General features: G+C 36.2%; 1 protein-coding gene across 1 annotated transcript in view; it reads left to right on the forward strand.

Annotated features, from left to right (window-relative positions):
• The window catches only part of LOC136883265 (terminal uridylyltransferase Tailor), a 136,056-nt gene that overhangs the window by 82,660 nt on the left and 40,169 nt on the right, over positions 1 to 13,227 (forward strand). Inside the window, exon 5 of the mRNA XM_067155476.2 lies at positions 12,172 to 12,263. Coding sequence (XP_067011577.2) covers positions 12,172 to 12,263 — 92 coding nt within the window. The remainder of the gene's footprint in view (positions 1 to 12,171; positions 12,264 to 13,227) is intronic.

Below are 13,227 nucleotides of genomic sequence, written 5' to 3' on the forward strand. Positions count from 1 at the left end.
TATCAAAATTCTGAATTATATCTTTCTTTCGAATTATAATTTAAATTGACAATACTCTGCGATTCATTTAACCGAGAGTCAAAATTCTACCTCACACGAAAAATCCAGTAACTCATTTTTATTAATTAAATATTATTTCAATTAATTATTTAAGCTTCAAATTATATAATAAAATTATTTTGAAATTCAATATCCAACTCATTTAATTCTTATTTTTATGTCAATTGTCCTAGTGTTGTGCACAACTCACAATAAAGACTTAAATTTCCCGCATTGTAGCGTTAGACATTTTACATTTTGTGAGCTTAGTTCATTGACGCGATCCTTGCTTAAGTATTTTCCCTCGAAGCAAAGATCCTAATCTATCTTATTCCGTCATAAAATCACTTAAAGATTCATAATTGAGCCAAATATGCTCGCCACAAAACAACAAAATAAATCGAGACTTGACGCGCTCAGCGTACACATAATATGACGAAATATAACCATGGAAATCACAATTACAAGTAAAATCAGTCATTCATCCATCTCACATTCAAGCTTTGGTCCACGGTAATATTATTAAACAAATTTATCGAATCCTATCTCTTGATTTTTATTTTTAAATTTTATTTGAAATATGAGGGCTTCTCTCGATGACCATATCAGACAAGGGCTACCATTACGATCGTCTGACGTGTGATTGTGACAGGATTATCACTTTTCCAATGAAATAAATTCCACAACGATGTTCCAGGATAATTTTACAGTAGAAATCGTCACTAAAAATTCCATAGAACTGCCTACAGTCACAGATAAATAAACATTCGCGCATACGGTCTATGAGTTACGACTACGTTATTTTTAATCCCTTATTATCACAAATTATTGATCAACATGTGCTGCATAAGAAGAAATTATGTTCAAAAACACACTCTCTTCCTTAACTGACTCATGTAATGGACACACAAATAAAATCCTATCTTAAGATCCATTTACAAGTCTCGAAAAATACCAATAACAGTAAATGCAAAATTTGTGGACATTCAAACCACGACCAATATTCCAGGCCAACATCTACCTCAATATAGCACACATTAATCACTTATAAGCACAGTAATAATTACACTCATGACCTTTAAACATTCTATTAGACCGTAATAATGTCACTTATTATTATTATTATTATTATTATTATTATTATTATTATACGCGCGTGGTCGCGTCATCGCAGGCTATGGTTTAATGAAATCATAGATGACTATTCTATCTCGAATCTATGGTAAACCACAAAACATCAAGGAAAAATCCTAAATTCACAGAACACGTCGATATTCTGTCCCAAATAATTCAAAAGTTATTCCATCATTAATTTATAAATTAATAACTATTATCGCGTGGGTCAAATATTTTTAACACTTCCCTAGACTTATCATGGGACAGTGAGAACATGTCACGAAGCACTCACTCACATAGAACAAATTATAGGTCCCAATTACACTCTCACACACATCAAATCTACCAACACCAGTGAAAGAAGAGTGAAATTCCTAACTACAAAGACTATTAGAAATGATTTCAAATATTCAAGCAAGGACTACGTCTACATAATTATTACAACAGAAAATAGAGAAAAGTATAATTTAAAATCTTAGCTGTAGTAGACTTCGCTTCTGGACTCGGTTGATGGTCAGTGAATATTTAACCAAACTCCATCTCCGATGTTATTCTCTCCCGGGCTGAATTATGCCTCACATTTTAATGATACATGGCTGCAGCAGGCGATGACTTAGGACAAATACAAACTCCGTCGTAATGCTGAAGTTCCATTCTTCCGAACTATTTCAGGATTGCTGGGGATCTTGCGTCTTCTGGTGAAAGCTGAAACTAAAAAATCCGTCTTAGAAATAATTCCTAACACACACTCGATTCTTCAAGATGGCACAGTTTTACCTACTTTAGAAAATTTTCTTCAGATTTATAAATTTAAAGAAATCTGAACTGCTGCGTTTCCGATATTTCGGCGTCACAAAATTTCCTCAGAAACAGAAAATTTATCGTCTTTCCTCAATGAATGCTGGTAATATTCCACGTCGGATACGTCGTTTCCAATAACACATGTGCTCATACAATTATTCCCGTAGACAACTGAGCAACTGAGCAAATTAGCAGAACAGAATGAGCCGAATGAGCAGAATGAGCAGAATAGAAAGATTTCCCCAAGTACATGGGTATTTATTTCTTCAAGACGTAGGTGTGTTTGTTAATTAAATTTAATTGGCTGAGATTTTGCGATCGGGCTAACCTTGCGATTCAGTTGGTTAAATATCATGACGTCAAAATCTCAAAGTATTGATCGCTTTTAATCTGGTCGGGTTCCTGTCCACGTGCCACCCTTCTGATGTCTTCAACAAGGCACAAAAAAAACCCAGACTCGCTTACACGGCACGGGGAAAACCTGTTTCCTGCTGGCTATCAGATAGTGCAGAGTTGAACTCACCTTCCTGGACGACAATTTTATGCATGGTTCCACTCAAGTAATAAAATATTCTTTCCACACAAACCAATAACCAATTTTCAAGGGTGCACTACGCTCTACGATCTCCTATTCTGGTAATCCTTCATTTCGAGCCTGCTTGGAAATTTCAATGCATAAAAAACTTTCGGCTTCTGGACTACTCGGTTTAATCAGCATCTCTGTGGGAGTAATACCTATCGACTAAGTGTTTATAAGCTAAAAGACTTTTCTGTTTCAATGATGTAGAAGAAGTCTGAAGTTATGTAAATTTAATTTTTAAAAAGGGGAATCATGTAATGCTATTAAATTGTATGAGATTGCGAGATTATCTGTTTTCTGCTTAATTTTTTTTCTCTCTGTCCTTGTTTACTCTTGCTGTTATTACAAAGTCAGGAAAAATAGGATCAAGCACAGGCATACGTCCACGAGATGTAGAAGGCATAATACCACTGAAAAGAAAAGAATAATATTAAACAATACTCAAAATTACACGAAGTGTCACGGGTGTAAACGTTGTTATCAAACGTAACATACAAACACTTACGCTGTCGTGGGGTCAATAATGGCACAACTTGATCTTTCAACTTATGCAGTGGGAAAACAAATCACACCACTACACATCCACTTCGGCTGCAAGTCAAGCTTGCACTGCTGATAAGGTACAAGGAATGTTGAAGGTCAGAGTAGCAGGCTGACGCAACGCCAGGGCTGTCCAGTTCTACTGGTATCGTAAAAGACCCCACAACAACATTTGAGGGTTTTGGCAACGTGCGTGTTATAATGTTGTGTGCCGTGAGCTATTTATTCTTCTTCCTAAGTGATCTGTGATTTAATTCCGGGCCTATGGATTGAGCTGCCTGGCGTATTATGTCCATTTGAATTATTGTGTGCTCACTCAGTTCAATTAAAGATAAAAATTTCATTGTTCCGTATTGGAAAGTATCACAGTTAAAATTGAAATAATAAATAAAGAGGTTCAACCTATTCAATACAAAAGAATAAGAAATGCAGTGATTACATTCTTATTTAATAATAAGTAGAAGTGGAACTGGTTTCGACCCTAGTCCAGGTCATCATCAGCCGATTAAAACATGAAAAACAATGCATAGGAAAAAGAAAATAAAAGATCAAGTTCACTCCGGATCAGTAGATGAGGCGATATAAAAATGACGGGGGTAAACACTGTAAAATTCAGAAGTAAAATGTAAGTCACGCGCAGTGTTAGGCAAAGTCTTATAATGTTTATGAAAAGCGGAGAACGGTTAAATGAGCTAGCTTGTATACACTGACTTCTTAGAAAACACAAAAATTAATAATAATTTTGGGCCAGATATGTCGATGACACATTAGTAATTTTAAATGAAGAATCAACCAACGCAGCCTCTACACTTCATCTCAACAACATAGACTCTAACATTAAATTCACCCTCAAATCAGAACACAACCAAACTCTTAATTTTCTAGACTTAACTATCACTAAACATCCTTCTTCTTTATCTTACAAAATATTCAGAAAACCAACCCAAACAGCAACTACAATACTACAAGATTCTTTGCACCCTCAAGCACATAAATGCGCTACTTATAATAGCTTAATTTTTTGTGCCTTCAACACCCCTACGTCTAAAAGAGATTTAAATAATGAATTGAACACCATCCGTTACATCGCTAAATTCAATGGCTTTAACAACTACTTCGTAAACCGTATTATCAACAAATTCAAACACCGTCCTAAAACCACGTTATCTAAAGACATAACAAAACCAACTGCATTTTCCACTTTCACTCAAGATGCTTATAATATAACTAATGTTTTTAAAAAACACAACATGAAAATTTCTTTTAGAACTAACAATAGAAATTTTGATATTTTACACAACTCTAAATCACTAAATAAATCTAATGCTTTTTCTAAATCTGGAGTATACAGTTTCAAATGTAACAACTGGAGCTCCTCCTACATCGGACAAACTGGCCGCATCTTCAATATCAGATACTCCGAACATATCAACGCCATTAAATACAACAGATTCTCCGCCATAGGACAACACATACAAGACTCCAAGCGTAATTTCTCCAGTATTGAAAAAGACATGAAAATACTTAAAATCATTAACAAAGGCCCCCTCTTAAACACTACTGAAAATTGCTTTATTCACCTTGACCAATACTTCAACCCTAATTTCAATTTAAACGACATTTCTGAAAAACCCAACATCCTTTTCGACTTCCTAATTCTTCTTCTCAAAAATTCCAAATTTCAAAACCCCAGTTCTATCTTCCATGCCTTTACAAAGTTCCTACCCACATTTTCTACCTCCAATAACCCACCCTCCTAACCCACCCTAAACTACCCCTCCTTCATCTCCCTATCTTATCCTTCCTCAACACCGTTTAACTTCAATCTCTCTTATTCTTCTCTTATTCCACTATTCCTCTTCCTCTATTAATTTATCGTATCTTTTCTTTTCACCTCAAAAAAAAAAAATGCCACTTTCATTTCGGTTCTTCTCATTCAAATTTAACTCTTGCCTTGCGCCAACTTCAACTACATCAATCACGACCTGAATTTTTTTATATTTTAAAAAATAGCGCACTGTGCATATATGTTTTCATTTGTTTCTGGTATTGCGCTTTTTACTGTATTTTTTTCTCTTCACAATTGTTTTTTTCACATCAACTGTTCCAAAAATTCTACAGGATCACAATTACTTACTCAGTTATATTGAATTATATTATATGTATCTATATATGCTTACATTCCCGCAACCGAAGCAAATACTGGATCATTAAGCTATTCTTCATTTTAGGTTGGCGTTTGAAACCACAGCGCCTGATGTTGAATATCAATATAAATGGTCAGTTATCATGATGTTGAATATATCGCGCTGATCACCAGGAGCTGGCAAGTTACTTCAATTGATCTACTCATCTTCAGCTTCGACACGATTATGGATCTTCATATGTGTTTGATTGTGTTATGACTTTGTGCCTGACAGTGTATACAAGCTAGCTCATTTAACCGTTCTCTGCTTTTCATAAACATTATAAGAATTTGCCTAACACTGCGTGTGCCATACTGCCGTTCAGAAAATTACGCACTGTTTCTTTTAAGTGACTTACATTTTACTTCTTCTGAATTTTACAGTGTTTACTCCCGTTATTTTTATATCGCCTCTTCTACTTATCCGGAGTGAACTTGATCTTTTATTTTCTTTTTCCTATGCATTGTTTTTCATGTTTTAATCGGCTGATGATGACCTGGAGTAGTGTCGAAACCGGTACCATTTCTACTTATTATTAAATAAGAATGTAATCACTGCATTTCTTATTCTTTTGTATTGAATAGGTTGAAGCTCTTCATTTATTATTTCAATTTTAACTCACTCAGTTCTGATTTGAGCTGCTTACCTGGTTAACTAATGTTTGACTTCTGATTTGGTTGGGCATGTAATCCACCTTGGTGCTATCTTATCCTATTTGGAAGTGTGGTGGTTTCTTTGGGGTCATTTTATGTCCTGTTTAGTATCTATTTGGTTTGACGTGCGCCTTCCGATTTGGATATGACTTCTGGGCGTATTAATTAGTTTCTTCTTGTATCTGTTGTGAACCGGTTTCAGAGAAGAATCTCGCGGTCTTGCTTTGCCTGATGTACCAATTATTCCTGGAGAAAGAGTTTTAAAAAGAAAATTATTATTAATTTTCATGTAAATCTTCGTAAATTTAAGGTACCTTCTTGAGCCCTGCTGACGGTCAGTATAGATGTGACCATGGACTTTCTTGACTCTTAACTACCTTGTATTTAATTTTCTTTCAATTTTACCTTTAATTAGTGTTGAAATCCAACGACGTCACTCTACCCCAAGTATTTATTCATTTTTCAAATCCAATCTATTTGTTAAACAAGTTATTGTTACTTTAATTTAGTTCAAAGTTTATTTTTGAAAATTAATTGACTTTTAAGCAATTAATTCATTAGTTTTTTAGAGGTGCACCTCCCTAGTCAATGTAGGTTATGTTCTATTATCATGTGTTAATGTTTTTAAATTATGGAACTGAACAATATAGTTTTTTAAAAAAAAGGAAATTAAGCAGTGTTTTCCTTTCATTCTTCTATAATTTACCACCGCAAAAACTGCTAGGTTACGGTCCGAATTGCCTCTGTTTTATGGTCCAGTTCCTGCTTTTGGTGAGTATCGACGTTTCCTGTTTAAATATTTTTCTTGTTTGTGCTATTTCTTGCCTTTGTTTACTTGTGCCAGTAAATGCTGGTCGGGCTGGTACAATGCATAAATTAAATGTGATTAGAGTAGTAACAATTGCACAGTATAGCTGAAGAACGTCTTCATAAAAACGCATTTCTTGGCCTCCCTAACCTCCTTCTGAACTCTACTACCAGGAGTTTTCTTCCAGCATCCATTCTAATTCCCTGAAATACAGTAATGTCCTGCCAAGCGAGTGACTACATGGTTTTGGTCATGTAGCAATCAGCTTACATTTGGGAGATAGTGGAATTGAAACCCCAACGTCGGCAGACCTGAAGATGACCTTCCGTGGTTTCCCGTTTTCACACCAGGCAAATGCTGGAGCTGTAGTGTAACGTTGCCTACAAGATATACAAGGCCGGGAAGTGGACCGATAGAAAAGTGGGTCGCAAGTAGTTTTACGAACGTCCGCTAGAGGTCTCGACATCTTGCTATGCTGCTCGCGCAAAATACATTCAATTAATAGTACGTGTTGGTTTCTAAAGACGTAAAAATCTACAAATAATGAAGCTAGGACCGCCTAAATGTGATTTCGAGTGATTGGGTGTAAAGTAAGGCACATTTAAGTGGTATTCAGAATTATTTTAGGCGAAGTTAAGTGCGATAATTAATAAAAAGTAATACATAAAAAATGACTTACCATGATCACTGCTCGTGTCACTCACATTTTTAAGATCTTCCATCTTAAAGGCTTTGTCCTGAAGTTCTTTTCCAAGTCATGAGCATCTGTAATTGTATGAGCTTCATTGTCGAGTATTGGTTTTAAAAGTTTTGTAATGAGACTTGCAGTCAGTACTCTCTGATCACACTCGTCACATTTAAATGCCTCAATGAACTTTGGAACAACAAAAACGTGAAGTTTTTAAATTAAATTCGTATTTTCCAGATAACGTAATGAGTGACGCATAAAATTCAACATAAATTTTGCAGGAAGTAAACAAATTATTTTGAGGGGTAGCGTAATACTCCACGATCTTTCATCCTAATGAGGCACATCAATGGATTGTCAGTAGTGGCCGAGGATATCTGTCCCAAGCATGATTTACAGTTGGAATTTTCTTCCGCAACTCGAACGAGATAACCACATATCATGGCCAAGGAAGACAACTCCAGAGTGACAGGTTTTTCTGAAAAGGCATAGTGTCATTTTTAATATCAATAGCATCTAAGATAATATAAAACTACCGGGCGAGTTGGCCGTGCGGTTAGGAGCGCGCAGCTGTGAGCTTGCATCCGGGAGATAGTGGGTTCGAATCCTACTGTCGGCAGCCCTGAAGATGGTTTTGCGTGGTTTTCCATTTTCACACCAGGCAAATGCTGGGGCTGTACCTTAATTAAGGCCACGGCCGATTCCTCTACACTTCTAGCCCTTTCATATCCCATCGTTGCCATAAGACTTATCTGTGTCGGTGCGACGTAAAACCAATAGCAAAAAAACTTCCAGATATTTTAGGCCTATTAAAAATAATACATCTAAAAGAAAATAGAATAATCGCGAATTGAATAGTTAGCTTACCTTCGAGCGTCTCGTCAAGTAGGCCTATTTCCAGAACTGTTGCTGATCACGATTACGATTATAGTGTACTCTGGGCTTGATAGCCATTTCATCTATGATAAGGGATCCTAAAGTTTCCTCCACGCTTGTCAAATTCATGGCTTCGTAATGGAGGTTTTCTTCAATGAGGTGGTGGTGGTGGTGATTATTGTTTTAAGGGGAAGTACAACTGGGCAACCGTCCTCTATATAACACTATCTGAGGGAAAAAATGAACAGATCCGACACTTCAAAAAGTGAAGATATCGGCCAAAGGAAGACAAGGACCACGTGAAAATGAAAGAATCCCTAGGCCTGGGGAACCTAATACCGTGGGGTCGAAAAAACAAGAGTTGACCAAGAGAAGTCGGATAGGATAGATGAAAGTGAGGAGCCTAGCACAAGTAAGTGGAAGCAATGCCAGTATTCAGCTAAGGGTCCCGTGGTCGCTAACCCACGCTCCAAAGTTCAGAGCCCCTTGGGCCCTTTTTAGTCGCCTCTTACGATAGGCTGGGGACAGCGTGGGTGTTATTCTACTGCTCCCACCCACAGGGGGATCTTTAATGAGGAGTGTTATTCTAATTTTTTTCTATTCGAAAAGCCAACATATGCCTGATTCGTGTCTTTGATGAGGTAGTCGGAAGCAGTGAAGTGATCTAATGAATCTGTAACCAAAAATCTGGTCTCAATATTTAAAATGCAAATTACAGACTCTGGATGACATCCCCGGTGACCAAAGCGAACCTAATTTGCCCCCCTTATCCGGATGTAGCAATTATCCACTTCTCCTTTAAAACTGGATCGGCTGGAAATGATTGAAAACTCCAATTGTTCTCCCTTTTTTTTGTTTACGAATTGGACTTACAGTACGATATACCATATTTTATAGAGTATATGAAATTTACTTCGAGTTCATTTGAACACTAACAGTAAGTGAAATCTATAAGTAAACGTATTAAAAACGCTATTCTCCATATGTTAATTCACTACAGCACATGATAACTATAGCACGATGTCGAGACATCTGGCGGCGGTACTACGAATCTGGTTGGGGACAGTTTTTATGCTCAGAACTAGCGCACACTTCCCGGCCTTGTATATCTCGTAGGCAACGACTGTAATTAACACCACGGGTGCTTCCTTCCCGATTTTAGCACTTTCCTATCCGATTGTCACCTATAAGACCTATTTGAGTCTCAGTGCTACATAAAGCAAATTGTAAAAATAAAAAAATAAAAAGAAGTAATAAATCTGAGAATGAAATGATATCTTCTTTTTTTCGAGGCTGCACGACAGTTTCTACCAATTCAAGTTTGTAGTGGTATATGGGATCGAGGATTGAGGTACATTTTCCTTGCCACTGTCCACAGCTGCCAATCTGCAGTTTTTAAATCTTTCAATTATTTTAACTTTTATTTCAATGCCCCAAAACTTCACATATTCTCTTAGTTTGGAATGAAAAATACCTCCACCTCAGACTGAAGGGAAAATAAAGACAAAAGAGGGCCTGGAACAAGACTAACTTCATGATTGAAGAACATTCACTGATGCCACTAAAGCTGATTTAATGTTCAGCTTCATGGCTAAAGGGTTAGCATGCTGGCTTGTGGTTCAAATGGGCCTGAGTTTGATTCCCGGCTGGTTAGGGGATTTTAAGTTTCATTGGTTAATTCTTCAAACTCAGGGTCTGGGTGTGTTTGCCACCATCATCATAAGAATTCATCTGAGGCAGGGCCCCATACTCACAGATGTACAGGTTGCCCGTAGGGTATCTCTTCGAAAGACCTGCTCCAGGCTTCTACGTAGGCCACTCACCGTTATAGCTGATTTAATTAGAAGCAGCACAAACAGAAGATGACCTTCAAATGTCTTGAAAATGGGGCATTAAGATGATGACTTCTGTTACTGAACAGAAAATGATGGCAATCGAAAAGAGTTAAACATGGAAAAGGTAATTGAGTAATATACAGGGAGATACCGCTAAGTTGTCCTCTTCAAATATCTTCTGATTCGTTAAAGATATTGACATTCTGTTTTCAAATTCTTAAATTATATTAAGGGGCTCACAAAATACTGTCCTGTTCCTTTTGATCACATAAGTAATTACCAAGAAACCGGTAGCAACTTTGTTTTTTTAAATAGGAATATACTAATTTCACCCAATAGAATAATTAAGAATCGAGCAACAGATTCATTGATGTGCTTATTTTGCAAATACAAGTACTTTTGGAGATATTAAAGGGTTTCAAATGTCTAAGTATTTGACAGAAAGAGATGCACCACTCGTCTTGATGTCGGGCACATAGTTCTCGTGCTTGACTCTCACTTTGTTGATAAACACACATATCTTGCAATTATCTCGAGGGGCGTGGGGGAACAGTATGATGTAGGCCTACAGCATTGTGGAGTTACAAAGCTTTTGTTTCATTGCCGTTGAATTATAAAAAGACCAGATAACACAGTGAGATTGTCATAATTGAAGTGCTTTATTGTCCTCATGAGTACATAGTACATGAGATGAAATTGACTTCAAAATCCAATGAATGACATGATCATTGGGAAGAATGGATGCCAACTTAACAGACAACATTATTATTGAGCTCTTTGGTTCTCCTTAAAGCCAACATGTAAGATCGATGTACTTTAGCAACAGGCAGTAGTCGTGTTGAAATAATAAGTACTCTATTCTTTCAGTACTGGTGAGACTGAGAAAACTGAATTCATTTACACATTAAAATTTAAAATGAAACAAAACTCGCCCATTTAGTTTCATGTGAACATGTCTTCTAATTTTATTCTTACGAATGTGGCTGACCATCAAACATTTTGACTTCACAATACCATCACATTATGCTATGTATGGAATACTTTCGGTATGTGTGTTTATCAACAAAAAAAGGTATGTGTATTTATCAACAACAAAAAAGTAAGTCGTGCAGGAGGACAATACACTGGACATCACAGCAAGTGGCGCATTGTTTTCTGTTTAATACCCACACATTTGAAACACTTCAATAACTCCTAAATTACTCGTCTGATTTGCAAAGTAAGCACATCACTGAATTTGTCGCTCTATTCTTAAATGTTCTATTGGGTGAAATTAGTATAGTCCTGTTTTTTTTTTTTAAAGTTGCTACCTGTTTCTCGGTAATTATGTATGTGATCAAGAGAAATAGGACAATACTTTATGAGCCCCTTAAGACAATTTCAGAATTTGAAAACAGAATGTCTATATATTTAACAGATCACAACATTTGAGGTGGACAACTTAGGTGAATTACCCTGTATATTGCAATGATCTGACTTAACAAATAAACATGGAATTAAAAAAACAAAGTATGGAATTAAAATCAAGGGAGAGATCAAAATGTTCTCAGATTATCATAAATGGACTTGGTTAAGAATTATAATATGGTGGAACTGGGATTAAATGCTGTAATGGGTGGAGAAAGAGGAATATAGTGGACAGAAATTATACTTTAGTCCCAGTTACATCTTGATAAGTAAAGATCAGTTAATCAATCATCATTGATCTCTAGGGCAGTCGCCCAGGTGGCGGATTCCCTATCTGTTGTTTTCCTAGCCTTTTCTTAATTGATTGCAAGAAAACTGAAAATTTATTGAACATCTCCCTCAGTAAATTATTCTAATCCCTAACTCCAGTACATATAAATGAATATTTGTTCCAATTTGTTCTCTTGAATTCCAACTTTATCTTCATATTGTGATATTTTGTACTTTTAAAGACACCACTCAAACTTATTTGTCTGCTAATGTCATGCCATGCCATCTCTCCACTGATAGGTCAGAACATACCACTTAATCAAGCAGCTCATTAATGCTCTGGTTTAAAATGGTATCTTTTTTCTATTTCAGGAATGTTGTTGAAAAAATTCTTCCCCTGACACACCTGAGGCATGAAGACTCAGTTATTAAAGTGGAACCATTATCATACTTTCCTCATGCAGGTAAAATGCCCTAGTTAATATTAATAATGATTGATATCTAATGATTAGGGCTTGCATTTGTATGACATATTTTTATCCTGGTCTCTTTTTTGCAAAGTTAAATTACAAATATTTCTAGCTTTTGTGAACATGATGACACTGTATATATTACTCATATAAACGCATATTTTACTTTTAATGAAGTTTTTCTGTGCTATACTATAATAGTTGTTAACTATTCTCAGAGTATTATTCACATTTTTAAAGCCAATAATGCCGAGTAATTTTGTTTGTGTTCGGTTATTTTGGATTTCTTTCCTTCGAAATATTGTGTGGCTAAATTAAGTTTGAAGGTAATGGGTTTGGGGATCATTCTTCTTCTTCTTCTTCTTCTTCAGCACCATACAGAAGCACTGAATATGCATAGCGCTGGAAATTCCGATGTGCCTACAAGCTTCTGTCACATTTTCAAAAAGCTAGCACAAGCCATTTCCATTCATACACAGATCTCAAAATTTGGGTCCAAGTCCTCGGTAATCCAACTGCCAAGGTACTTAGACTTCTGCATTTGTTCAACTTGTTCCCCATAACTGTTCATAAGCAGTAAGTTGTCAAAATAGGAAGGGCAAAAGAATGTTACAAGAGTGGATAATTTAGTTTGCTTCTGATTTTCTAAGCAGATTTTTGAAAATATTTAATTTCTTTTGCTCGTATGTCAATTTTTATGTCACTTTAGTTGGGATGATATTAGCACATAATTATAAGTGTATGCATATTTCTAGGGATTTCAGGCCATAGAAACCTGTGTCCTGCTAATGATACTGCAAGTGGATTTTATTGGGCATATGTGGTAACAGTTTGCAATAATTGGTTATTGAGCTCGATAGCTGCAGTCGCTTAAGTGCGGGCAGTATCCGGTATTCGGGAGATAGTGAGTTCGAGCCCTACTGTCGGCAGCCCTGAAGATGGTTAATTTCCCATTTTC

This window comes from Anabrus simplex, chromosome 11 (genome assembly GCF_040414725.1).
Source record: "Anabrus simplex isolate iqAnaSimp1 chromosome 11, ASM4041472v1, whole genome shotgun sequence".
NCBI lineage: Eukaryota > Metazoa > Arthropoda > Insecta > Orthoptera > Tettigoniidae > Anabrus > Anabrus simplex.